Consider the following 27,101-nt stretch of genomic DNA (forward strand, 5'->3'; position numbering starts at 1 on the left):
TGATGGGGATCAGGTCACAAAGGACATTCTAACCACCAAGGAGCTGGACTCAGGGTGTTTGTTCATTTGTTTTTAAATATTTTTGACAGGGTCTCATGTAGCCCAGATGGCCCTCAAGGTTGGTACATAGATACAACATCCTTGAGCTCCTGATCCTCCTACTGTTGGGATTACAGATTACACTACCATACCCGACAGGAAATTGTTTTTTCTATTTTAAATGCATGGTTGTTTTGCCTGCATGTATGTGTGTCCATGAATATATGTATGGTGCCTGGTGCCCAGAGACAAGAGGGCATTGGGTCCTCTGAAACTGAAGCTTGTGAGCCATCACGTATTGGTGCTGGGACTTGAACTCAGGTCTTCTGGAAGAACAGTCAGTTCTTCTAGTGTTCTTAGCCTATGAATCATCTCTCCAGTCTGGCAGGAAATATTCCGAGGTTTAACTGAGAGGCCTTGTTGAAGCACTGGGTACAAGTTATAGAAAGGCAGAAATCCAGATGACTTAGTTTTCAGGCTTGAGCAACCAGGTGGGTGGTGACATCATCTATTGGAAGTTAGGAGAGCTGGGGGTGGGGACAGAGCCAGAACTAAAAGTTGGGGCTTTTAGTTCCTAAGCCAGAGTCTGTTCACCCCATAGGGCTGCTGGGAGAAGTGGTAGTGTGGGGAAGGGAAGTGCAAACCAGAAACAAGCTAAGAACACTAGTGCCAGAGACAGCCACGCTGCTGCTTACGGCACCCAGACACCGCCCCAGTGCCAACCTTCCTCAGGCAGGTGTGGTGGAACATGCCAGAAATCTCAGCATTTGGGAGCTGGGCACAGGAAGGTCCGGAGTTGCAGGTTCAAGGCCAGACGGGGCTAAAAGAGGGCCCCTCAAAATAAAACAAAACAAAAACACACCTTTAATCCCAGCACTTCGCTAAAGACAGAGGCAGGCAGATCTGAGTTGGAGGCCGGCGTGGTCTATTTAGTAAGTTCCAGGCCAACCAGGGTTACGCAGTGAGACTTTGTCCCCAAAACAAACTACTTCAAATCATTTGGCCTCCATTCTCTGCTTTATTGTCTTCATCGTGACTGTCACTACCAGAAGGACACCACCTACTTCTTCATACTCTGCCACCTACCCAGCACCCTATAGAACCCTGGCTTCGGCCGGGCGGTGGTGGCGCACGCCTTTAATCCCAGCACTTGGGAGGCAGAGGCAGGCGGATCTCTGTGAGTTCGAGACCAGCCTGGTCTACAAGAGCTAGTTCCAGGACAGGCTCCAAAACCACAGAGAAACCTTGTCTCGAAAAACCAAAAAAAAAAAAAAAAGAACCCTGGCTTCCCCCCCCTGGGTCCTCTGGGGGTCTGCCCAGTGCTCACTGGTGAGAAACTTCAGATCTCTATGGTAGTTATTATTTCCCTGCAGACCCAGCCAGCTGGACTTCACAGTTCCCCTGAACAGTGTCTCCAAGGGGCTCAGGAAGCCATGGGAAAGAAGGCAGGGTAAACTGCTGGAAGGTCTCTGCTACCTAGGGTTTCCATTCAGAATCTGGAATAGACTGCTATCAAAGTCTCCTGATTCCACGGGTTGAATGTCCTGTCGAAAACGGGAGTGGAGGATGGGGTGGGGGTGGGGTTGTGGCTTGAGACCAGATCTGACCTGTGCAGGGGACAGCACAGAGCAATGGTTCTACAGGGAGGCAGACCTGGGCCCCTGGCAGGCTGACCAGTGGGCAGCCGAGGAGACTGTCCTGCAGCGCCACCTGGTGTCACATATACTCAATGCTTCTCAGAATGGGTGAGAGCAAGCCTCCCTAGCCACCTCCCACACAACCTCCAGAAACACTCCCCACTGCTCTCTTTTCCCGGGACTTTACTCCTTCAGTGATTCCAACAGAGCCACCTCAGTCAGGAAACCTCCCCAAGCTGCCCCAGCTTTAAACGCCACTCCCTCCAAGGTCTCCAAGCACGGAATGGCACTGTCCACCTCTGGGGACCCAGGGCAGGAGTCACACAAACTCTAATTTTGAACAGAGGAATTTCCCCTTAACAGCTGTTGTGAGCCGCGGATATCTTTATGTCAAGCACTGATAGAAATTACAGTTCCATGGAATTATGAAGATTAAATGATATCAAAGGTCATATGAGGTGGCCCAAGGGAGAAAGGTGCTTGATGCCACGCCTAAGGCCTTGCGTTCAATCCCCAGGACCTTTACAATAGGAGAGGAACCCTGACCTCCATTCAGGATAAATACAGTACATGTACACATTAAATACATGTAATAAAATAATGATAGATTAAATACAAAGTTTGAAGAGTCTAAGAGGAAAACCTTCAGGAAATGAAGGAAACAGAATGATAAGGAAACAGAATAGTCTAGGAGGCAGAAGGGAGCCACAGACCCCTTCTCTGGGCTGCATGTGTTCTGCAAAGGGGAAAAGGGTTGGCCTCTTCAGTCACCTTCCCCTTCCACTCTGACTTCCTGCAGGTAACTGTCTGCACTACACATCCCAGCCAAAACCGTCCTCACATCTAAACTAGCCTTCTGCCCGGGGAGGAAAAGTCCTCACAGGGAGCCATGTTTACTGCTTCTGCGTCCCAGGAGGGCAACTAATCCCCTCCCTCATGCAGCCCGAAACCAGAGCTGGCGCCACTGGGTGGGGATCCAAGGACCAACTGTCACAGCTCCAGTGTCACCGCCTCCTACATGCCAGGGCCCAGAATGGAGTCCCAGAGGAGCCTTGTTAGCCAGCTGTCCTGGGGGGCCCAGGCTCCACCCCAGCCCCTCGGAGTTGCTCTGAGGAGTCTGTAGGAGATCAGGCAGAGAGACAAAGGGACCAATGACCTACCCTTCCTTCCAATTTTGGTGGCTCTTCAAGCCCCAAAGGTGATTTGGCCTCACACTTATTCTCTTTGGCCATGTAGGTGAGTTTCTGTTTTCATGAGAGCAGGGATCAAGTCTGAAATCACTTTTACCCAGAATGCAGAAGTTTACCCAATATATTCTCATCAGCTCAAATAAGTTGAGGGCCGGCAAGAAGGCTCACAGGTAAAGGAGCCTGCAACCAAGTCTGGGGACCTGAGTTTAACCCCTGGAACTTCTTCAAGTCTGTCTCTTGGTCTCCCGCATGTGTGTTGTAACACACACACACACACTCCTCTCTCTTTCCCACACATACACTCACAACATAAATACTAAAAACTATTCTAAAGAAATTAGCACACTGAGTACATTCCAGCATAAAGGAGAAAACTAGCAGCACATTCAGCAAGAAAGGCAGAGGCTGGACATCTAGGTATATTTTCAACAAGAGGTATCAAGGAAGGAAAATATGATGCCGGGTGGTGGTAGTACACACCTTTGATCCCAGCACTTGGGAGGCAGAGGCAGGCGGATCTGTGAGTTCGAGACCAGCCTGGGCTACAGAACAAGTACTAGGACAGGCTCCAAAGCTACAGAGAAACCCTGTCTCAAAAAACAAAACAACAACGAACAAACAAAAAGTCATTAAGCCTACCTCATGCCTTTAATTCCAGCAGAGGCAGAGGCAGACAGATCTCTGTGAGTTCGAAGCCAGCCTGTTCTACAGAGCGAGTTCCAGGACAGTCAGGACTACAGTACAGAGAAATTCTGTCTTGAAAAACCAAACCACACAAAAAAGGCCATCAAGATGGCTCAGTGGATAAAGGGACTTGCTGCTAACCCTGAGGACTCACATGGTGAAGAGAGACAGAACCTGTTCCCACAAGTTGTCCTCTGACCTTCATGCATGTGTTGTGGCACGTGCACAGCCATGATATATGAAATACAATCTAATAAAAACAAAAAGGAAAGCATGGGAGGGAGGCTGAACTGACCAGGACAGACGGAGGAAGCCTGTGAGAAATACAGCAACAGGGTAGGGGGATAAACTGAGGCTAGCCTGCTTGGTGCGGCTTCCTTACCAACTTCCTGGTCTCCCTTTCTCCAGGGCTGCGGTGTTAGGTGTGTGCTCCTTCTTCAGTACTTACTATGTAGACAGCCAAGCACGGGTACTCGAGATTGCTCAGAATAGACGGGAAAACGGTCTCACAATACTTTCTACCACACTCCTGTCCTCGGGCTTCCACAGGGACCTTGTCCCACTGGGTCACCTTTCCTGCCTTGCACCCATGCATGCATACATGCACACAAATACTCGTAAGGATTCAACGCTCACAGTCAATTCAACAACTCAATAAGGTCCTTTGGTTCCATAGCATGAAAATAGGAGTCAGGACAGTAGAGGAGGGTAGGAGAGGGGAGAGACAGGATTAGAGACACACAGAGGCAGGAAGGAAAGCTAAGCAGGACCATGCACAGCAGCCCAGACTGGGTGGCATTGGCCTGAACAAAGGAGACCTCAGCCTCAGGAGCAAGAACAGTTTTCTTGTCCCCACAGCTGCTCTTCACCTGCGGCTCTGCAGACACCTGTTCCTGGGGGTACACCTGAGTCCACACACACCTTACCCTCCAAGTGCCGGGTTCGCACTGCCTTGGAGGATGTCTGGAGTCACCGCGTGTGACCTTGAGTGGGGGGTACTAAGACACCCTGAGGATTGATGCATCCCGGCTGCATGGGGGCTTCCGTGGGGTGCCACCTTGCCTACTCCAGCTTTAGTCTGTCCCGTTCTCCTTTAGCAGCCACCCACTTCCCACTCAAGATTCTGCCCTTTGTTCCCCTCCCTGACCAAATCCCCAAGGCTTTTTTGGTCATTAACGTCCTGCCTTAATTGGTTAAGTGGGGAAGAAGACAGAGGCTGGGCAAACTGGGGGGGGGGATCTTGTTTCAGTGAGAGACAGGAAAGCTCAAAACAGCTGTTGGCTCCACTAGTATGTGGTCCCCAATAGGGGTAGGGAGGTGACCCCACTCTGCGGTTCACTCTCTCCACTCCTGCTGGCGGGTATGGACATCCAGCCCAGAAAATGTGTTGATAATCTGTACAATCTTCCATGCAGGGGCAGCCCCTCCCTTACTCAGCTTCCCAGATCCTCTGTCCAAGATTCTCCTTCATAGAAAGGGAAAAGTCTGCCTGCTGGGCATGAACCCTCAGACCCTCCCATCACTTAGCCCTCCCACTTATGGGCAAACTCACTCTTTCCAAGAACCAGTTTAGGAACAGGGCCTAAAAAAAAAAAAAAAAGACATCCTACACCCCGAGGCAAACCTACTTACTGCTATCCAGTTTGGAGAAGGTGGCTCTTAAGAGTTTGACCTCAAGGCCTCTAGACCCTGTCCTATTCCTTCTCTTGGACAAAAGGAAAGCCGAAGAAGATACAGACTAGGGCCGAAGAAAAGACTGCAGTAAACCCAACTCCCTCTAAACTATCTGTCAAGTCTCAAAAACTTAATTCTGATCTCTCTTTATATATTTCTAGGGTCAAAGGGGCTGAATTACTGGTTAATAAAAGAAAGAGGCGGGCATGAGAGTCCTAAGGGGCAAATGACCTCCTCTGTATTCGTGGCTCAGGAATGAAGGGTTCCCAATCTTACTCCCGTTACACCCAAAGTTCTAGGCCCCAAACTAAGTCACACGAAGCCTTTACGGCCCTTCCGGGCTCCCTGCTCAGCCCTTCACCCCTATCCTCTCTCTCCGCGCCTCCTCTTCCACACCCGGTCACTGCACGGTCCACGGGGGCGCGAACTAACTCACCTCCCAAGCCACGGCCTCTGAGATCCTGGAACTGGGGGGCTGGAGGAGGGGGATGATTTACTTAAGAGATGAGGGGGTCCCCATCCTCTACCAGGGATACCTCCTCCACCCCAACGCCCTTTCCCGGACCCCACGCAGCTCAGAGACTCGTTCCTTCTATCATAGCGGCCCGCGGGCTTTGTTTGCTCCGCGAGCGCTCCCCCTGAGGCCTGAGCCTGTGGACTCCGCGATCGCGCGCGGAGGAGGGAGGACACCGCAGCCACGCGGCCGCTCCGCCCCGCTCCTCATTACCATAAGAAAAAGGCCCGGGACCCGCGGGGCCGGGGGCCGACGTCTTTCCACGCCCGCTCCCTTCCCGCATACCGCCGGCTCCAGAAAATTCCCGGACCACGACTCCCCGCCCACCCGAGCTTTGCCCGCGAGCGGTAGGCAGAACCCAAGGGGCGCATCCCCTTGCCCGAATTCGTCCCCGAGCCCGAGGGCGGGAAACTACAACTCCCGGCATGCCCCGGGCGCCCCCGGCGCGCCCCCCTCCCGTCAGTTCCATGCTGCTCCATCCAGTTCATTTAAAACAAAAGAGTTTGAGCGCTGGAAGGGGCTGGGCTCTATTGGGGGCCACTGAGCGACGCTCCGGGACTGGGGCTCGGTGCGGGAGCCTAAGGGGGCGTCTGCTCGGCGGAGGGTAGACACTCCGGGTCCGAGGCGGAGGGGTGGGGGCCAGGGCCCGCAGCCCCCCACCCCACCCGTTACCCCGGAGCGAGAGGAGATCTGCTTTCTTGGTTTTGCTTCTTTTCCCCCACCCCCACCCGGGGGCTGGGGCGAGAGGAGTCAGGTTACAGGGTGCTTGGGGAGGGGGGCTTAGGGGTGGGTCTATCTTTCTATCTCGCTTTCTTCCCCCCTCCCCAGCTCTTTGTTCCCCCTCCCCACACACCCCCTCCTCTCTCCCCTCCCCTCCTCTCTCCTCTTCTCCCTTCCACCACCTCTCTCTCTCTCCCCCAGCTTTTGTTTCGCCATGCCTAGTCTAGTGGTATCTGGAATAATGGAAAGAAATGGGGGCTTTGGAGAATTAGGATGTTTCGGGGGAAGCGCTAAGGACCGAGGGCTGCTGGAAGACGAGCGCGCCCTTCAGCTGGCGCTTGATCAACTCTGCCTCCTGGGTTTGGGGGAGCCCCCCGCCCCCACGGCGGGCGAAGACGGGGGAGGTGGGGGGGGCGGCGCCCCCGCGCAGCCGGCCGCCCCCCCGCAGCCGGCTCCCCCGCCGCCGCCCGCCGCGGCCCCGGCCGCCCCGAGCGCGGCCCCCGCGGCGCAGACGCCCCAGCCCCCCGCCGCCCCCAAAGGGGCGAACGACGCCAAGCTCTGCGCGCTCTACAAAGAGGCCGAGCTGCGCCTGAAGGGCAGCAGCAACACCACCGAGTGCGTTCCCGTGCCCACCTCCGAGCACGTGGCCGAGATCGTGGGCAGGCAAGGTAAGCGGGTGTCCGGACACTGCGAGGGTTGGAGTGGGGGCTTGCTGTCCCCGGCGCTGAAAGTTCATCGCTTCCCTCTTTGCCCGCCTCTGGCTCTGTCCCTTCCCGACAAAGGGGGCCCCGCCCCCTGCCCAGATTCCAAGTGCCACAAAGTTCCCTGGTACCCCTAGTAGGGACGACTCTCGGGACCCTTCCTCCCCTGGGGCTCCGCCCGTAGACAAAGAAATATCCTGGAACTGGGAGAGGAAAGGGGAGGGGGAGCTGCCTCCCAATCCCGGGGTCTGTGCGGAGGGGGTGTCGGCTCCGGGCTGGAAGAACTGACGGAATGTGCAATTACTTGGAAGTCCTTACTCTGGTATCTGCTTGTAGACTGGGGAGGGGGCACTCCTGGGACCTTCTGCCGTTGGAGTTAGGGACTCTGAGCAAGACCCGGTCCGTGAAGCCCGACTGAGGATCTGTCTCTTTGTTGGGCTGAGTGTAGGAATGAAAGGGGGTGTGGCCCAGGGGAGGGTCCCAGTCTGGGGAGAGGTGATGAGGAAGCCCTTAGCAGAGAGGGGTCCTGTGGTCGTCTGCTGGTCCTTGCATGTGTGGGCCCTTGTGTTTGGGGAGGGTGTCTCTGAAGTGGTACCAGCCCTGGCGTGGGCCTCTCCTCCGTCTTGCTTTTGTTCTGGGCTGGCCACGGCCTGGAGCTAAGGGTCTAAAGAAGAGTCTCTGAGTGAATGCGTGGGACAAGGCAGGAGAGGCATGTCGTTGAAGGAGGCAGAGAAACCTCCACTTGGAAATTTGGTGGTGGGTGCATGTCTGGGTGTGCTAGGAGGGGTGTTGGATTAAGCCAATGGAATATGTTACCACACCCTCCTCAGCCCGGCATCCCTAGGTGGGTGGGAGTGTTGGTAAGTACCCAAATTGAGCAACCTGAATCTTGGGGACCCTTCCCCTCCCAGCTTGGGGGGGGGGGAGGAGCGGGATTTGGATATTGCAAAGGGGCTGGGCTGAGAGGTGGAGTGGGGGAGGAGCTGCCCCACTGTGGGGAACAATGGAGGGGCTGCATTCCGCGGGAGTAGAGGAGGAGGGCAGTTCCTGGCGGTTGGATGGGGAGGCAGGCTGTGGCCCCTACTTCATATCCCACCTCATCCACCCTAGTATTAGAGCTGGAGGATTTGGAATGGGGAGCTGAGGGGAGGAGGGGAGCTTGCCACTCCCCTGCACAGCGCCCCCTCCCTCAATCTCTTGGGGTGTCTGGTTTAGAAAGTTGGATTTCCCTCCGTCAGAGACACGGGGGATCCAGAGCCTGGAACTGGATGGGGATATTAATATCTCTGCTTGGGTGAGGTCTTGGAAGGCACCAGAATTTAATGGAGTCCTTTTCTCTTCTGCCTCCTTAGCAAATGTGTCTATCCATCATCAAAGTAGAATTTCTCTTCTTCAGAAAACATGTGTCCTCCCGTCCCCATTCCCGAGTAGGTGGAAGTCGTCTCTGGTCTGCTGCCACAGTTTGAGCATTTCTCTGACTCCGACCTCCTTTCTAAAGATGCTTCTGTGTTGCAGAAGCCAGGAGGACGAAGCTCTGGGTTCTCTACTGCCTGGCCTCTGGCTTTTTTCATTAGTCTTATACCAGGGCTTGACCTCCCAAACTCCCCAACTCTCAAGACACCTAGCTCCCACTGAAGTTTTTGGTTCCAAAACTTAAGAGCCGGAGCCTAGGTGCCCATGAAATGGCATATAAGTTGAGATGGTAGAATGTACTGTGCTTTGGTCCTCCAAGACTCACAGATTGAACCATTATCTACTGCCAATAAAGCAGCAAGGATGTAGGCTTGACAACAAGTAGGACTTCTTAACTGCCAACAGGTCTGAAAAGAAGCTCAGGAGTCAAATTTTCCTTCCTTAAAGATATGTCCTTAGCCCACCGTGTCCCTCCAGTATGTTAGGGCTAGAAAAGACACTATTTGGAGTGGAGAGGGAGGAGAAAGAAAAAACAAGTTCACACAGAGGCCTGCAGTTGAGGGTTGGGAGAGTCAGAGAGTGGGCACTTGTCTTTGGATTGCTAGTGTGTCAGCGGGGAGATGTGCCTGGGGAGCCCAGGGAGTTTGTGCGAACGTGGCAAAAGCCGTACAGTCTGTGTGCTGGGGAAGACTGAGTTAGGGGACGGTCTGTGTACATGTGAAGGGCGTTCTGTCACCCCACGGGATTGCTTGCTTGGACGGATGCACTCTGCCCACTGCTTTAGTATCCTTAGGGACATGTCCTCACACCCGTCTGGAGGACAGCCATTGGGGTCTACAGCCCACAGGCACAGCCTCTCTCCGCAGCCCCCCAGCTCTAACCTGCCACTCCTTCAGAGCAGGAGCGTGGGTCCAGAAATGCCCACTTCCTCCCTTCTCAGCCTCCGGGGCATCTCAACCCTGCCTGGGACAGAGAACAAGAACACAGCTCCTCCTCCTCCAGATGATGCGAACTTGTACTGTTCTCTCTTGAAATTCTCACTCCTCGACCCCCACCCCATCCTGTCCTCTCCCACAAGTCCCACACTGAGTGTCAGGTGCTGCAAACTTTATGACCTGGAGACTCACAGAGAGGATATGGGGCAGATGGCATGGGAGGTCACAGCACACGATGGTCAATGACCCTGGGTGAGCTAGAGGACACTTTTAGTGAATGGAGGTCACACAGTAGACTGTGTGCATTGGAGTTTTGAGCAAAGATCAGGAGAGGTGACTGAGAGGTTGGTGAGGTGGAGGGAACGGAAGGGCGGGTTCTTAGGGGAGAGTTTGTGAGCAGGTTTTGGGTTAGCCGCTTTTCTGAAAGGCTCTGAAGGAGGCGGTTTTGGAGGAGTGTATTTGGAAGGCCCAGAATGGTTGGCACACAAGAGAAACATGGGGTGGCTGTGCGTGTGGCTATGAGGGTGTCACTGGGACAAGTGAAGGGTTCCTGGGAGGCTGAGATTCTGGAGACATCCCAGTACATCCCTGGTCCTGTGAATTTCTTTCCCACTCTGCTCAGGCTGCAAGATTAAGGCTTTGAGAGCCAAGACCAACACCTACATCAAGACACCTGTGCGAGGTGAGGAGCCCGTGTTCATGGTGACTGGGAGGCGGGAAGACGTGGCCACAGCCCGGCGGGAAATCATCTCAGCAGCTGAGCACTTCTCCATGATAAGAGCCTCACGCAACAAATCTGGCGCCGCCTTTGGTGTGGCCCCTGCTCTGCCGGGCCAGGTGACCATTCGTGTTCGAGTGCCCTACCGTGTGGTGGGACTGGTGGTGGGCCCCAAGGGAGCGACTATCAAACGCATCCAGCAGCAGACCAACACATACATCATCACCCCCAGCCGGGACCGCGACCCGGTGTTCGAGATCACCGGCGCCCCAGGCAACGTGGAACGTGCGCGGGAGGAGATCGAGACGCACATCGCTGTGCGCACCGGCAAGATCCTCGAGTACAACAGCGATGGCGACTTCCTGGCTGGCAGCCCCGACACTGCGCTGGACAACCGCTACTCGGACGCCTGGCGGGTGCATGCTCCGGGCTGCAAGCCGCTTTCCACCTTCCGGCAGAACAGCCTGGGCTGCATCGGCGAGTGCAGTGTGGACTCGGCCTTCGAGGCCCCGCGCCTAGGCGAGCAGGGCGGGGACTTCGGCTACGGCGGGTATTTGTTTCCGGGCTACGGCGTGGGCAAGCAGGACGTGTACTATGGCGTGGCTGAGACGAGTCCCCCGTTGTGGGCGGGCCAGGAGAACGCCACGCCCGCCTCGGTGCTCTTTTCTGCCTCCTCCTCTTCTTCAGCCAAGGCACGGGCAGGCCCACCGGGTGCACACCGCTCTCCAGCCACCTCTGCGGGGCCAGAGCAGCTGGCCGGGCTCCCTCGGCGACCGCCTGGAGAGCCACTGCAGGGCTTCTCTAAACTGGGGGCGGGAGGGCTGCGGAGTCCAGGCGGCGGGCGGGACTGTATGGTGTGCTTTGAGAGCGAAGTGACAGCAGCCCTGGTGCCCTGTGGACACAACCTTTTCTGCATGGAGTGTGCAGTACGCATCTGCGAGAGGACGGACCCAGAGTGTCCTGTCTGCCACATCACCGCCACGCAAGCCATCCGAATATTTTCCTAAGCTCCCTGTCCCTGGTCTGGGCCCGCTGCCCAGGGTGACACCCTGGACCTGTAGGGCCTTTTGGAAAATCAGTGACTACAGGGCAAGGTGCTTAGAAATATTCGCTCCCTGGGGTGGGAAAGGGAGGCATGAGTGGCTGGGGGGGCAGCCACTTTCAGAACCTCTGGTTACCCTTTGGGAGGGGGCCAGACCGTAAGTTTTACTAGAGTTACAACTCTGATACCTCAACACACCCTTAAATCTGGAAGCAGCTATGAGAAGCTTTTGTTTAGCCTGGTGTCCACCAGGGCATCCTGACCTTTCCCTTCTCCCCATCCGTGTGTCATTTTGCCCCTTCCTCTGTGGAGGGGTAAGACAACACAGGAGGGGGAGAATTGCCATCTGTAACCAGAGGTGCTCTTAGTGATCCCCGCCCCTCTGGTCCTGACCTCCCACCTCCTAACATAACCCTTTATCCCCTCTCCCCACTGGTATCCTGAGTTCCCAGCAGTATGAGGGAGATGGGGGCCTATCAGATCTGGAGTGAGGAGGAGGTCAATCAATAAAGGGCTCACAACTCATCTGTCTTACAAAGCTGGGCTGGAGAGATCTGGAAAGAAGCTTCCCTTTCCCTCCAACTTTTTGCTTGGCTTCCCCAGCTTTTCTTCTGGGTTTGCCCCTTGCTTTTTTCCGTTCTTCAACCCCCCTCCCCTGGCTGTCCTCCTTGTCTATCTTCCTTTCCCTTTCCTGCCCCTTCTAGCCCAGCTTTGGGGATACCATCCTCCTGGGGAGAAGTGCCCCCAGTTCCTCTTCATGTACTGGATAGCTCTGTCCCCCACTCCTCCAAAGAACCCGTTCCAGTTCTTGATGGAATGTAGCCGTAGACTCAGTGACAGTTCGAGAGGGAAACCGATAATGGGGGTACGTAAGGGTTGAAACCCCTCCTTTATCACCTATGGGCATTATACTTAGGGAGCACTTCTGGGTCTTCTGGCCAAGGGAAGGGAAAATGGGAAGTAGGAAAAGTTCTGGGGCAGGAAAGATATGGATGGACGGCTCCCCCTCCCCCTCACCTGCAGTGGCCTACCCCCTGACCTCGCTGCACCGGCTGGACCATTATTGAATCCATATTAGCCACAAATCATGAAGTCTCTGTCTTACCCACTGGCTGAGGAGAGAGGCCAGATCTTTGGTGAGGGTCAAGCCCAGGCAAAGCATTGAGACGCAGCAGGGCCTGTTACAAGAATCAGGTGTTGTGATAGGGCCTGGCACCCTTTGCTGTTCCCATTGCTCACTTGTCCGTCTGTCCCGCAGCCTCCTACCCTCCTGGTTCCGCTGGCCGGGCCAGGAGAGGATGGGTGATCGGGAGGCCCAGGAGATGCTTGTATATAGTCAGGTGAGCTCTTCTAGCGCAGAAGTCCCATTCTTCCCGGATGGAGAAGGGTGTAGGATGAGGGCACAGAGGGAGGGCCTCTCTCCCCTTTGCCAATTGTGAATTAACTTGTCTCTCCTCAGCCTTCCCTTCCAGACCACCAGCCTGGGAGGGGAGAGGAAGGAGGCTACAGCCCAGAAAACTGGCCTGTGGCAGCTTCCCTCCTCTCCACCAATGTGAGCCATCTTGAGATGTCTGTACAATAGAAACCAAACCAAATGGGCACCCTGGGTTGCCCAGGGGCAGGGGACGGGAGGGGGTGGGAAGAAGGGATGTCTGTCTGTCGACCCCCTCCCCCTCTCCACTCCTTACCCACAAAGGCAAAGACTGTTACAGTAGGGGCTCCACAGATCCAGTCCCACCCTTGCAGAGGAGCCTTTCCTAGAAACTAGCGCAAAACGCAAAAGTGAGCGACAAGAGAGAAAGCAATGAGGGGGTGAGATGGTGACCAACAGGAGAGGAAACAAAAATAGCAAAAAAGAAAAAAAGCAGTTCTTTATAATTTAATATTCTATTTTAATAAAGGCATTTATTACCGTATAAATGTAGCAAAGAACCTGGGCTAATATGAAAAAAAAGACTTTTTATTAGGTAATTTATTATATGAAAAGGATATTTTATTTTATGATAAAGTGATCCTTAAAAAAAACTTTAGAAGGTTTAGAATATATGTAGGGAGAGAAGAAAAAATACATTTGTATTCAGAGTTAAATCTTAAAAAAGTTTTTAATATATGTTCGGGTTTATGTTCTTTTTTTCCCCCACTTTTTTTTGGGGAGAAATATCATTTGCTTTTCTTGGGGGAGCATCCTGGGATGGCTGGTGGAGAGAGGGGATGGGGGAGATGGTCCCTTCTGGGGCCCCCACCAGTAGATTGGATTTCATTCCGTGGGCTCCCCTCCCCCTCCCCCTCAGGGGAGCCGGCAGAGCCAAACAAAGGAAGGGATTAACCAGAAAAGAAGCTTTGGGACTAAGGACTGAGGGTCCTGGGGTGTCCCCTCCTTCCCCTACCCTGTGCCAGGGGCAAGTGAGGGGGAAGGCAAAACTGAGGCCTAGTAGGCCTATGGAAACCCTCAAAGGTGTGAGATTTAACATAAATAAATTTTTTTTTAACCAAAAAAAGAGAAAAAAAATGAGAAAGAAAAACCGAGGGGTTTAAAAGAAGAGAATACTACAAAATCAAATTTATTTCATATAATCCTAGAGAAAGAAAAAAGAATTACTAGTTACTTAGTAGACGATACTCAGATAGCTTAAAGTTTAGTAGCGTTGTGGGCCCCTGAGCCCAGTAGGAAGTATAAAGGTATGGGAAAAAATAGAGGCCGGTGGCTGAGCTGCCCTACCCTGGGGACAGGGCTGGAGCAGGCTGCTAGCTCAGATTGGGAGCTTCCAGTCTGCTGGGGTTGATTCTGAGAATCCTTAGGGTTTTAAGTGTGGGACAGGTACACTTGGGCGTCTGTCCCAAGGTCTTTGCCAGGGTACACACTGGGCATCTGAAGCCAGGTGAGACTGGGCATCTGCTGGGAAACCCCTACTCTTAATGCCCAACCCTCACCCAAGACAGCTTCTCCCAGGCCACACTGAGGAGGTCCTTGAAGTCACCTCAGTCCATCTTGCTACAGGTTGGTTCAAGAGCAAGGTACAGCTGTTCACCAATGAGCGTGCAATGCTTGTCGGCCCAGCTTTGCCCGCCCGTGCCGCAGTGGGAGCGGCAATGCAATCTAGTGCTGTTTTCCTCACAGGTGCAGTGTTCTTTTTTATTTTTTGACACAGGGTCTCTAGCCCAGCCTGGCCTTAAACAAGCAGCCATCCCCTTGCTGCCTCCAATTGCTGGGACTACTAGGCATGCCCTACCACACTCGGCTTTGTGGAGTCTCAGAGAAAGTCACATCCCAAGAAATACTTTCTACTCAGGAAGTAGAGTGCAAATATGGCCTGGGAGAACCTGCCCCCCCAAAGTACAGCGGTTAAATTAAGAAGGGAGCTTTGGTGAGCCCACTGTAGCCCTCGTGTCCTAGCCTCCCTCCTCTGTGTTTAGATAGGGGTCACCCACTGGCCACATCGCATCACCTTCCCTGCAGAAAACTGGAAGCCTGGCTTTTGCATGTGAGAAATAAGCATTTTTAAGCACTTGCCTTGCATCAGCCCCCACTGGCAATCAGATCAGGGTGGGGAGAGGCCTCTTGGCTTTAGTCTGAGCAAGCAGTGCAACGGCTATGGACCCTAGAGCCCAGACACAGCTCCCTCTCCCCAGTTACTCTTTTCACCCCATCTAGAGAGTAGAGGTCCCCCTGCCCTCTTTGCCCTAGGACCCTCGATAGTTTGAGATGGTAGCATCTGGGCAAGGGAAGAATTTGCCCTTGCCTACCGAGGGTGAGTGCTTGAGAGGTCAGGTGGGTGGGTGGAGGCGGCCCTGGGGCAATAGAGTAGGATTGTGGTCAGACTTGACTTGAGGCACCTAGTGACCCTTGCAAATCACCAAGGAAGATGTTCAAATGCAAAACAAAGGTGGGAAATAAAACAGACCCATGAATAATCAAGTCGAAGTGATGCTGCACACCACGCAGAGAAACCAAGGAGGGGGAGGGTTAATGTATTAAATGTGCGATTGAGAAGTTAATTTTATTAAAAGTATTATTACTTAAGGCTCTGTCTTTCTCTGTACGGCAGCTGGGATTGCACTGGGATTGGTACTCTGGTGTGGGAAATGGGGATTTCCAGGGTTCCCCCGCAAAAGATGTTGAGAGACAAAATCCTCCCCTACTCTACAACTTCCGTTCTTCCCTGTTTCAGGATAGGGAAAGGGCTGGATGGGGTACTCCCCTCCCGTCTTAGGCCGGCCCTGCTTTCTAGAATCTCTCTCCCACCTCTTGCCCATGGCATTAAAGTGACCTCAGTTCTTGGCACCAGAGCTTTGGGTACCAGATGGTGCCGGAGGATGGTTTCTTTTGTTTTGTCTTCCAAATACCCCTCCCCTCCACACAATCTTCCATCCCCCACCTGCCCTAGGGGTTGGCAGAGGAAAGGGTGGGCAATTCCTGCCCCCTTGGCACTGTCCCCAGACAGAACTCCAGAAACAGGCCCTGAGGGGCAGTGGAGATGGTAGAGATGACAGAGGGATGGAGAAAGGAATCAGGGACTCAGGAGAAGTCAAAGTTGGAAGGGCAGCACTGACAGTTCAACAAGGGGCAGATGGAAGGCAGCGGGACAGCCAGGCGTGATACAAAACAGCTTTATTTGGGGGCCCTAGCCTGTGAGGGGTGTGGGCGGATGCTAGAGACGTGGAAGGGCATGAGGGTCCTAGCCTGTGAGGGGTGTGTGTGCTTGTGAAGTGGGGGGAGGGAACGACTCAAGGGTAGAGAGAAGTCCTGCAATTGGGTGGGAGGGACCCGAAGGCTGAAGGCAGTGACTCATGGTTGACCATGACTGAATTCAGAGGTTGATGCAGCAAGCCTTCTTCTCCCCAGGGCCAGAATCCTGTTCAGTTTGGGCATTGCCCAGGGTGATGGCATTGGCCCGGGTGCTGTTCTGTCTCTGCTTGGACACCTTTGCAAAGATCTCTAAAGACAAAGGGCAGTAATCAGGCCAGAAGTTTAATGTTCCACCCCCTAACCATGCCATTTCTGAGCATAGGTGGCCACCCCAGAGTTTTTGCTGGAAGGAAGTAGTTTTGACACCTGGGTCTTGTCTGGGTAAACAAAGAGCCCAGACTCAGCCCCCTAAAGACAATGAGGCCTTCTGGTTCCTTCCTTAAACTCTAGGATGAGTGGAGGTATAGAGGTGGGACCAGTGGCTCTGAGGAGGCTGGAGCCCTCAGTGGACTGGAGCTAGGACAGGGTATCCCACCTGAAATGGAGCGCCCAATGTGAGTAGACTCACCTTTGAGGACAGTCTCAAAGGCCAGCTCCACATTGGTGGAGTCCAGTGCTGAGGTCTCCAGGAACAGCAGACCGTTGTTTTCTGCAGGAAAGGAAGCACACGTTAGTCGTGGAGAATGGCAACACTAGTGACTTTTATTTAGGGCTTTCTATGTCTTTTTTTTTCTATATGCAAAACCCTTGGTAGATAGTATCTCATCTAATCCTTTATACAATCTATAAGGTAGATTCATTTAGGAAAGTAAAGCCTAGAAATGCAGAGAGAATGAAGAAGGAGCCGGGCAGTGGTGGCGCACGCCTTTAATCCCAGCACTTGGGAGGCAGAGGCAGGCGGATCTCTGGGAGTTCGAGACTGGCCTGGTCTACAGAGCTAGTTCCAGGACAGGCTCCAAAACCACAGAGAAACCCTGTCTCGAAAAACCAAAAAAGAGGCCAGATGCTGTATATGAGTAAATGAGATGTCCACCAGGAGCCCACAAGGGGCCCTGATGGAGTATTGCAGGATCGAGGCTGTCTTACAATCAACTGTGAACAACTGGGAATGAAGCCAGTCTCACAGCAGGGAAGCAGGGGAGGCTCATGAGTTCCCAAGGGGACTGGAAGCAGTGAAGCACCTGGGGGACAGACCCCTCCGGCCCTAATGTGTGAGTAATGGAGAAGCTGGACTGAGTGGGGGCGGCCCTCACCAGCAAACATGCAGGCCTCCTCCGTGGGCACCTCCCTGGCCTGGCTCAGGTCACTTTTGTTCCCCACCAGCATGACAACAATAGTGGCTTCAGCGTGGTCATAGAGCTCCTTGAGCCAGCGCTCCACAACGGCGTAGGTCTGGTGCTTCGTTAGGTCAAATACCAGGAGCGCCCCTACCGCTCCGCGGTAGTACCTGTGTGGGGTTGAGAGGAAGGGATGGACAGAGCATAGTAGTCAAACTAAATGCCTGACATCAGTGTGCCAGCAGTGTGCAGGGCACTTAAGGTCCCTTGTGCTGCAGAGATGCTGGTCTCAGAGTGCAGCGTCACCGCCCAGCTCCAAACCCTACCAGCTCAAGGCCTCCTCAATCTTCTGCCTGACTTCAGCCTTGCCCACCCACCAATGCCCACATGGACTCTGAGCAGGTATGCACCTGGATCTTCCACTTTTAATGTCCTCCTCACACAGTGGCCTCTTCTTTTGGCATCTTTTCAGGGTGAACCACATGCCTGCCCCTTGAGCCAGTCAGTACCTGGCCTGAATTCCGAGTTCAAAAGGCCATCTTCAGATTGGGGGCATCTAATTATTCCTTGTTTTGTTTTGGGACAAGAACTCAATATGTAGCCGAGGCGTTGGTGGCGCACGCCTTTAATCCCAGCACTCGGGAGGCAGAGGCAGGCGGATCTCTGTGAGTTCGAGGCCAGCCTGGTCTATAAAAGGAGTTCCAGGACAGGCTCCAAAGCTATAGAAAAACCCTGTCTCGAAAAAACCAAAAAAAAAAGTAAAAAAAAAAAAAAAACTCAATATGTAGCACAGATCGGCTTCAAACTCAAGGCAATCCTCCGGCTTCAGCTGTTATTACAGCTGTGAAACACCATGTGTGGTTTATTCATAGTTTATTTATTTCTTTTAAAGATTTATTTATTATGTATACAGTATTCTGCCTGCATGTATACCTGCAGACCGGAAGAGGACACTAGATTTCATTACAGATGGTCGTGAGCCATCATGTGAGTGCTGGGAATTGAACTCAGGTCCTCTGGGAGAGCACATCTCTCCAGCCCCTTATTCCTAGTTTATTAACAAATCAACCAAGTCTTGTTTTTTTGTTTTGTTTTGTTTTGTTTTGTTTTTGTTTTTGTTTTTTTTGAGACAGGGTTTCTCTGTAGCTTTGGAGCCTGTCCTGGAACTAGCTCTTATAGACCAGGCTGGCCTCAAACTCACAGAGATCCACCTGCCTCTGCCTCCTGAGTGCTAGGATTAAAGGCGTGCGCCACCACCGCCCAGCCTCAACCAAGTATTATAAGAGGTCAAATAATTAGAAGTAGTGGGTGAGTGTGGCCCTTTAGTCTGCATAACAACCCCTGCTTCCTGCTTCAAGTCTCTTGCGGTCCTGTCTTCCATCATATACGACAGATCAACCACATCTCAGACAGCAGGACCTGACACTGACCAGGAGTTCCTGAATATGGTTCCAGAAGGCCTAATTCTCTGAAGCTTTATAAACTGCATATTCCAAGCTGGGGATATGGCTACTGTATGGGAAGCCATTCGATTCTGAGTACAATCGATCTATCCAGCCATTCATCCATCCACCCACCCATCAATCAATCAATTAATCAACTAATCTAATTTTAAAAAATAGTGATCAGGAATGGTGGGGCACACCTTTAATCCCAGCATTTAAGAGGTAGAGGCAGGCAGATCTCTGTGAGTTCCAGGCCAGCCTAGTCTACAGAGTGAGTTCCAGACCACCAAGGACTACATAGTGAGTTCCAGGTCTACATGTGAGCTGACTAGCCTGATCTCTAAAACTTACACTGAAGTCCAGCTAGCCCTGTCATTTGTGACTGGACACATTGCCGCCGAACAGAGCACTGAGCTGAAGTCAGGGGGCGCTCTTAGTTCATGCACCTATTTAAACAAGGCACCTCACTTTTTCCTGTAATACTTTAAAATGACGGGTACAAAGGGCTTTGTGTCTTCCTGGGCACAGGAGAGGCTTAGTAAGTAGGGCCATGACTTGCATTAACAGTCATTACATCCTATCTAGCCCTGTTGTCAAACATAGAACTTGTGTCTTCATGATTCCCATCACAGGGAACACACAACACACTCCTGCCTCACGTCCTCCCACATCTCGAGTCCCCCCAGGCCTGGGCTCACGCAGAGGTGATGGCTCGGTACCGCTCCAGGCCAGCTGTGTCCCAGATCTGCGCCTTGACAGCTGCGGTGCCCAGCATTACAGTCCGGGTGGAGAACTCAACCCCGATGGTGGTGCGGCTGTCGTGGCTGAACTCATTGCGGGTGAACCGGGACAGCAGATTGGTCTTGCCCACGCCTGACTCGCCGATCAGCACCACTGAGGAAGTGGAGAGAGGAGAGCTGAGCCAGGGCAGAGCGGCTCTGAGCCTATCTGAGCCAGAGAGTCTGTTCAACAGGAAAGAAAGGGGCTCAGAAAAGCAAGATGGCAGAGGCTGTGGTTGGCCACACTGCATAGGGCATCTGCGGGGGTGGGGGGATGGGGATGGACAGACGGACACAGAAGGCCAGGAGTATTCAAGGCAGTGGCTGCTGAGGCAAGAGTCTGCCTGTGACTCTGGTAACGCAGTGACAGTAACAGCTGTGGGCTGCTCACAGGGGACATGGGAATGACAGGCACGGGAGTTCTGGGGTGCACATTTCCGAACTAGGGGCATAGGAAAGTTGCTGATGTCTGTATGTGAGGTGGAAGGACAAGGAAGGGGGCTTGGGTATGTTATATGCTTACATGTAAGAAGCGAAAGGTTGGCAGGTGACACTTCTGTGAGTGACAGGAAGGTGTGGAGTGCACCTGTGTGTGTGCGTGTGTCACTGCTTTTCCTGTAAAGGTGTGGAGTGCACCTGTATGTGTGTGCGTGTGCCTCTCCTGTGAAGGTGTGGGAGTGCACCTGTGTGTGTGTGTATGTCACTGCTTTTCCTGTAAAGGTGTGGAGTGCACCTGTATGTGTGTGCGTGTGCCTCTCCTGTGAAGGTGTGGGAGTGCACCTGTGTGTGTGCGTGTGTCACTGCCTCTCCTGTGAAGGTGTGGGAGTGCACCTGTGTGTGTGTGTCACTGCCTCTCCTGTGAAGGTGTGGGAGTGCACCTGTGTGTGTGTTTGTCACTACCTCTACTGTGAAGGTGTGGGAGTGCACCTGTGTGTGTGTGCGTGTGTGTGTCACTGCCTCTCCTGTGAAGGTGTGGGAGTGCACCTGTGTGTGTGTGTGTGTGTGTGTGTGTGTCACTGCCTCTCCTTTGCTAGGAGAAGGGTCTCCATTTATCCATCCCCAGCCCTGTCTTCAGACCCAGGGCAAGGGTTTTAGAATTAGACTTTGTGGCCTTTTTATTTTTTATTTATTTTTTTTTGGGGGGGGGTGTTTCTCTGTGGTTTTGGAGCCTGTCTTGGAACTAGTTCTTGTAGACCAGGCTGGTCTTGAACTCACAGAGATCCACCTGCTCTGCCTCCCAAGTGCTGGGATTAAAGGCGTGCGCCACCCGCCCGGCCTGTGGCCTTTTTAAATTGTTTCATTTTAAGATGTATTCATTTTATATGTATGAGCATTTTGCTTGTATATATGTTTTGCTTGTACATATGGGTACTTGGTCAGATGTCATATCTCCTGTGAACCACCATGTGAGTGCTGGGCATTGAACCTGGGTCCTCTGCAAAAATATCAGGGCTCTCCCCTGTTGAGCCACCTCTTCAGCCCCTGCGTGACTTCATCTCAGCAAGCTGCTTACTTTCCTCCTCTGTAAGATGGAGGTGCCAGTTGCTGACAATTTTTTGTTTTGTATTTTTCTTTTCTTTTCGAGACAGGGTTTCTCTGTAGCTTTGGAGCCTGTCCTGGAACTAGCTCTTGTAGACCAGGCTGGCCTCGAACTCACAGAGATCCGCCTGCCTCTGCCTCCAGAGTGCTGAGATTAAAGGTGTGCCCGGCTTGCTTTCTTCACATCGGCCACTATCCAAGCCTTTATGTAGCCTCACCCAGAGGTGCATGTCACCACTATTCCCATTTTATAGACAAGGAAGCCCCCCCGAGTAGGTCTATCACCCCAGTAGGTCTATCACCCCAGTAGGTCTATCACCCCAGTAGGTCTATCACACTGTACTAAACACTAACGTACTGCCCACTCCCACCTTTCAGGAAGAGTTTGCCCCACCCCCTCACTGCACGGGGTGGAGCAGTGGCAGTGACAGTTCAGTGTGCATGCATGAGTGCCGTGAGCCCTCGTGAACATGGGATGTCATGCCTCTCCGGGACAGCTCCCTGTTCTCCATGGCAGGTGGCTACCCTCTGCCCTGTCCTGAGTCCTCCTGCTCATCTTCACATGGTGGCCAGAGTCAGCATAGTCCCCCCCCACTTCTCCATGGTGGCACTGGAACCCCATTTGTGCCAACTGGTAAGTGCCAGAGAGGCCATGAGATCACTCAGAATGATGGACCGCACCAGGCATGTGAAGATAGTTTGGCACTGGGGGCTCAATAGTTAGGAGTCAATATACCACGGCCAGGCCACAGTCCTACCAGTTTCCTTGGGAAAATGCCAGGAGTACAGGCTCCCCAGCTCGGCCAGGGTGGGGCTGAGGTTGGGAGAGGCTACAGGGTGTGGTGCAAAGGGAAGGAGAGTGCCATCAGGCCACTGTGCCATCAGGAAGTGGGCTATAGACCCACAGAGGGACCAAGCACTTGGAGCTGAGAATAAAGAAGTAGGAAGAAGCCAGGCAGTAGTGGCGCACGCCTTTAATCCCAGCACTCGGAAGGAGAGGCAGGTGGATCTCTGTGAGTTTGAGGCCAGCCTGGGCTACAGAGTGAGTTCCAGGACAGGCTCCAAAGCTACAGAGAAACCCTGTTTCGGGGGAGGGGGAGCAGGAAGGATGCACGCTTTCAGAGACAGCCTGGTGGATACCTTCACACAGGCTCAGCGCAGGAGTCCCATGGAATCCATCAGCCAGCACCTCCCTCTCCATCAACTACCTCGCTCAACAATGGTCTCCCTTTCCCCTTCTATGCACCTGCTCAGAAAGATGGTGACTTTCTTCCTTTTTTTTTCTTTTCTTTTTTTTTTTTCTTTTTCAGTTTTGTTCAAGACAGGGTTTCTCTGTGTAGCCCTGGCTGTCCTGGAACTCACTCTATAGACCAGGCTGGCCTCAAACTCAGAGATCCGCCTGCCTCTGCCTCCCGAGGCTGGGATTAAAGACATGTACCACCACAGCCTGGACAGACTTTCTTCCTCTTAAATTGGCTTTCTTCTCCCTCTGCCCTGAATGCAAGTCCTTTCTAAATCAGACTTCCATCTCTTGGGCCTCACCGGCTGACATTCCCAGGGACCCGAGCATTTATTACAGACTATACAGCTTCGGAACATCTGCACCTGTAACACTCCTGCCTATACTCCTAGATTCCAAGTAAGAGATAAAACACAAGAAGACACCCTGTCTCCTCTGGAAACAGCCTCTCTCCCGCCCTCTCTGGAGCTTTCCCTTCGTAAGATCCCCAACTTACCCTTGAAGACAAAATTATAATCATCGTCCTTTCCGGTCATCTCGATTCAGCATGGAGTGAAGGTGTTTGCAGGTGCAGAGCTCACTGTTTGTTTATTGGTTAAATGGCCTCAACTCTCAGCTCTTAAGAGACTTGCACCTAGCTCCCCTCTCACTGGGGTGAGGGACAGACAGCTGAGTTGAGGCCAGGAAGAGCCCCAGAGGCTCAGCTTTGGCGGGTTGGGCTACTCTGTGGGAGCTGAGAGGACGGAAGTTGAGAACAGGAAGAGCTAGCCAGCTCGACTGGGGACCTGGGCACAGGTGGGTGGAGCGAGATGACGTCAGACAGGTTAAACAGGTTAGGTGTCTGCTTTCAGCCCACACTCCCTCAAACAGGAGAACCTTCTAGAGTTAACAGGGGGTGAGGTTGAGCTGAAGGTTCCTAGGGTTTGCAGAAGGGGAGCTGCCACTAGGCTGAGAGAGACAGATTTGTGGTGGGGCACAAGCTACTGGCCTCCAGTTTTCCCATCTCAGGTTCTGGTAGGCATCATACTGGAGGCATCAGGCAAAGGGCTATTAGGGCAAGAAATGCAAGCTGGGCACCGCATCTCTGCAGTGCAGAGTTGTAGGAGCTGCACCAGCGTACAGCTTCAAGCCCTTCCTTAACAGCTTCAGGCCAGGGATGGGCAGCATTTCTCACTCAGGTGGAGCTGGGATGCTACCTGCCCAGATGGGTCCCTTCCTACTTACCTGCACAGCCTCCCCCCTTCCTACTTACCCACAGGGCTCCTCCCTTCCTACTTACCCACACAGTTCCCCCCTTCCTACTTACCCACAGGGCTCCCCCCTTCCTACTCACCCACACTGCTCCCCACTTCCTACTCACCCACACAGTTCCCCCCTTCCTACTTACCCACATGGGTTCCACACCTTTAACCAAGCACTTTAGAGGCAGAGGCAGGCAGATCTCTGAGTATGAGGCTAACCTGGTCTACAGAGTTAAAATTGTTTAAAGAAAAGCAATTGTTTTTCTGATACTGGGAATGGTAGCACACAACTTTAGTCCCAGCACTTAGACGGCATATCTCTGAGTTCAAGGCTAGCCTGGTCTACAAAGCGAGTTCTAGGACAACCAAGGCTACACAGAGAAACCCTGTTGGCAGGAGTTAGATGAGGTCCTGCACTGGAGAAGTCTTGCCAACAACTGCTGGGAGATTTGGTGATGGGGAGGAGGGAATCCTCTTAAGTAACCCACCCCACTCCTTCCCGCGGCCCAAGTCTTCCAGCCAAGAAAACAGCTGAGACACAAGACAAGAATTGAAATTTATTTGGAAAAAGCCAAAGTCCCACCTCCTGTAAGCGGTCCTGCTCCCCCAACCACCATCCCCCCCTTCTCTGACCCCAGCGTCTATCACACTACTATGATGCTGCTACTTGGGTGAGGGGATCCTCCAGGTATTGCACCAGGGCCTGGGCCTGCAGGGAGAGAGCACAAGTCAGGTCATACATGGCTCGTGCTTAGAGGGATCTCAAACTGGCTCCAACCAACCCCAGACTACCCCCACTGCCCTTCAGACCATCCCAGGGACTGGGGAGAGCTGAGAACTCCAGGAATGGGGAAAAGTAGGGTGTGGACACCGGGAACAGGCGCTGTGGTGGGGCCCAGGAAGGTGTGACTGAGGAGTGTACTCACTTTGGCCTTGAGCATTCCGAAGCCCACAGTCTCCTTGGCGTACATACATAGCAGAAGGTTAGCCACCCGAGTAATGGCTACACGGCCCTCCTAGTGGGGATGATAGATTGAGACATTCTGCTTGGCACCCTTAGTTCCTACCTTCCCTGGGCGCCTCTGATCCTAGAGATATTGTCTCCCAAGCATGGCAGAGCAGGAAGTTCATCTAGGAAGCTTTGCCCCGCCCTTCAGACATGGGGGTCTGACACTGGATTCCACCAGCCTCAGACAGGCAATTCCTAATCAAGTTATTCTGGGAAACCAAGTCTCCCAGAAACTGGGGTTTTCTTCTCTAATACTAAGAATTGTCTCGACAGGTAAGGGACCAGGAATAATAACCCAACTTTTTTGTCACTCTTGCAAAAGACTTGGATTCAATTCCCAACGCCCACACTGTGCTTATAACCATCCAGTTCAGGGGACCCAATGTCTTCTTTGAGCCTCCTTGAGGGCCATGCATGTACATGGTGCACATATATAACACCTGGGCAAAACTCTCATACATACAAAATAAAATAAATAAACCTAAAAAAAACTTAAGAGCAAAAAAACAAAACAAAAAACAACCAAAAAAACCACAACCCAATTTACATGTCTCCTCTTTTCCCATAGTATAGCTTTAAATGAAGACCAACTAAGAAGGTTGATCAACATTTAAAATAAAAATGACAGATGTCACATTAAAGTAAGAGAAGTGATGTTTCATGAAACTTGTTTTAGTGTGTGTATCAGTGTGGATACTAGGCTCTGACTCAAAAACAAAACTTGTGTTTCTGGGAACGGATCCTCAGACCCCAAAGTGCTTTACCACTGACTTCACCCTCTGTTCCTTAAAATTCATTTATTATGGCTGGGCTGTTGTGAATGTCTCTGGGCTTCCTCCCTATGGCACCAGCGCTAGATTCAGCACCCAGTAGGAGTCAGCAATGGTTGGGAGGGTGCCTGAATCACAATGAAGAGCTTTCTGAGGCACATTCACCCCAGGACCAACTGATTTGTCCTGCACACCATCAAGGTCCAGGGTGCTGGGAACCAGGCAGGCCTCTTGATGCCTAAATCATGCTACTTTCCCGACTCTGTGACACTCCATCCTTACTGACCTTTGTCCAAGCATCACTCAGCCCGAGGCCCTTTGCAATTGCTGTTCTGTCAGAAATACTTGCAGAGGCCGGGCGGTGGTGGCGCACGCCTTTAATCCCAGCACTCAGGAGGCAGAGGCAGGCGGATCTCTGTGAGTTCGAGACCAGCCTGGTCTACAGAGCTAGTTCCAGGACAGGCTCCAAAAAAACCACAGAGAAACCCTGTCTTGAAAAACCAAAAAAAAAAAAAAAAAAAAGAAATACTTGCAGAGATCTACCTGCCTGCATCAGTCTCTCAAGTGCTGGGACTAGAGGCATAAACCACCATGAACTGTTAGAAATCTTTTCCCAGCAGACAGAGGCAACACATATCCGCTTCCCCTCTCCCATCTTCCTGCAGATCTTTAGCAAATGTCACCTTTTCAGTGAGATTGACCGTCATATATGTCTGCGCCCTACCTTCACTTTTTTTTCTTCCTTTTTAAATATCTATGTGTTTTACTTATTTGGCAAGGTGAGGCGGAGCACACCTGCAATCTCAGTAATCAGGAGGCAGAGGCAAGTTCGAGGTCAGCCTACTTTACTTCATACCATGCAGTCCATGAGGATAAATTTGAGATTGTCTTCATTAAACGCTTGGTTCCCGTTCCGGTCATACGCGGCCCAGATGTTACTGGCGATGGCCGCGGTGACCCGGGCATCTGTGTCCCCATAACCGGAGTAGGCCAGCAACGATCCCTCGTTATTCAGTAGCCTGGCGAAGATGGGGCAGGATATCGATTTTTAAAAAAAGGAAGGAAGAATAAAAAGTCTGGGTTCCTATCTCAATTCCCTCTACTGTCGTTTTTAGAAAGCAAGGATCTGCGCTGAATATATCCTAGAGCATGCTCTAAGCACTCATCGACTTCCCTCTCCGAGAGAGGCCCTCACGTAGGGTTCCCGAAACGACCGCTGGCAGCACTAGCCTCCAAGCGTAGGGCTCCTTCCCTACCCCTACTGCAGGCAGCCGCGCGCCGCCCCATTCCAGCGCTCGCCGCTCGGGTCCTTGCTGTGCACTCACAGGGTGCTCTGAACTCCTCCGGTGTTGGCTTGGCTTAGCACCTGCGTCAAAGCCTTGGGACGCAGCATGCCTGCGTCTCCTAACCCTGATCAGCACCCCAGACAACCCCAGCCACAGCCCGCCGCTCTCCGCCAGCCGCTTCCGCTGGCCCAGCAGCCCAGCGACGAGGCGTCCCGGGAGTTGTAGTCTCCGAGCCTATCCACTGAGGGTCTGGCCCAGTCCCCGCCCCGCGCGAGGGGAGCTGGGAATGGTAGTTTCGTGTTACCTATCAAGGAATTCTGGGAACTATAGTTCGGCTTCCATTTCAAACCAGGAGGCTGGGGGGGTGGAGGGGAAGAGCGGGAGTGCAATGCTAGTAGCAACATTGGAAGAACTTTTAACCCGTTCCACGAAAAGGGCGCCTTCGTGCCTACTGGTCAATCCGCGATTCAATAATAAAGATGTGTATTTGTTAAGCACATCCTTGGCCATGTTTCAAAGCAGTCACAGTTCTGTGAGGTACGGCTGTCTTGACACCCAAGG

General features: G+C 52.8%; 3 protein-coding genes across 3 annotated transcripts; 1 reads left to right on the top strand and 2 right to left on the bottom strand.

Moving 5' to 3' along the window:
* Window positions 1–6,573: 6,573 nt before the first annotated feature.
* Window positions 6,574–15,242, top strand: Mex3a (mex-3 RNA binding family member A). Its single transcript, XM_057794260.1, has 2 exons — window positions 6,574–7,126; window positions 10,130–15,242. Exons 1-2 carry the CDS (start codon window positions 6,673–6,675, stop codon window positions 11,230–11,232), a joined length of 1,557 nt encoding a protein of 518 aa, XP_057650243.1. The 5' UTR covers window positions 6,574–6,672; the 3' UTR covers window positions 11,233–15,242.
* Window positions 15,243–15,806: 564 nt separating this feature from the next.
* On the bottom strand, window positions 15,807–22,968 carry Rab25 (RAB25, member RAS oncogene family). The gene is made up of 5 exons (XM_057793398.1): window positions 22,731–22,968; window positions 19,375–19,570; window positions 17,208–17,401; window positions 16,523–16,603; window positions 15,807–16,203 (listed from the first exon to the last, which is right to left on the bottom strand). The coding sequence occupies exons 1-5, from the start codon at window positions 22,768–22,770 to the stop codon at window positions 16,076–16,078; spliced, it is 639 nt and encodes a 212-aa protein (XP_057649381.1). The 5' UTR covers window positions 22,771–22,968; the 3' UTR covers window positions 15,807–16,075.
* A 1,059-nt stretch (window positions 22,969–24,027) lies between these two features.
* Window positions 24,028–26,747, bottom strand: Lamtor2 (late endosomal/lysosomal adaptor, MAPK and MTOR activator 2). Its single transcript, XM_057793399.1, has 4 exons — window positions 26,580–26,747; window positions 26,111–26,273; window positions 24,402–24,491; window positions 24,028–24,184 (listed from the first exon to the last, which is right to left on the bottom strand). Exons 1-4 carry the CDS (start codon window positions 26,645–26,647, stop codon window positions 24,128–24,130), a joined length of 378 nt encoding a protein of 125 aa, XP_057649382.1. The 5' UTR covers window positions 26,648–26,747; the 3' UTR covers window positions 24,028–24,127.
* Between the last annotated feature and the right edge of the window lie 354 nt (window positions 26,748–27,101).

This window comes from Chionomys nivalis, chromosome 18, assembly GCF_950005125.1.
Source record: "Chionomys nivalis chromosome 18, mChiNiv1.1, whole genome shotgun sequence".
In the NCBI taxonomy this organism is placed as follows: Eukaryota; Metazoa; Chordata; class Mammalia; order Rodentia; family Cricetidae; genus Chionomys; species Chionomys nivalis.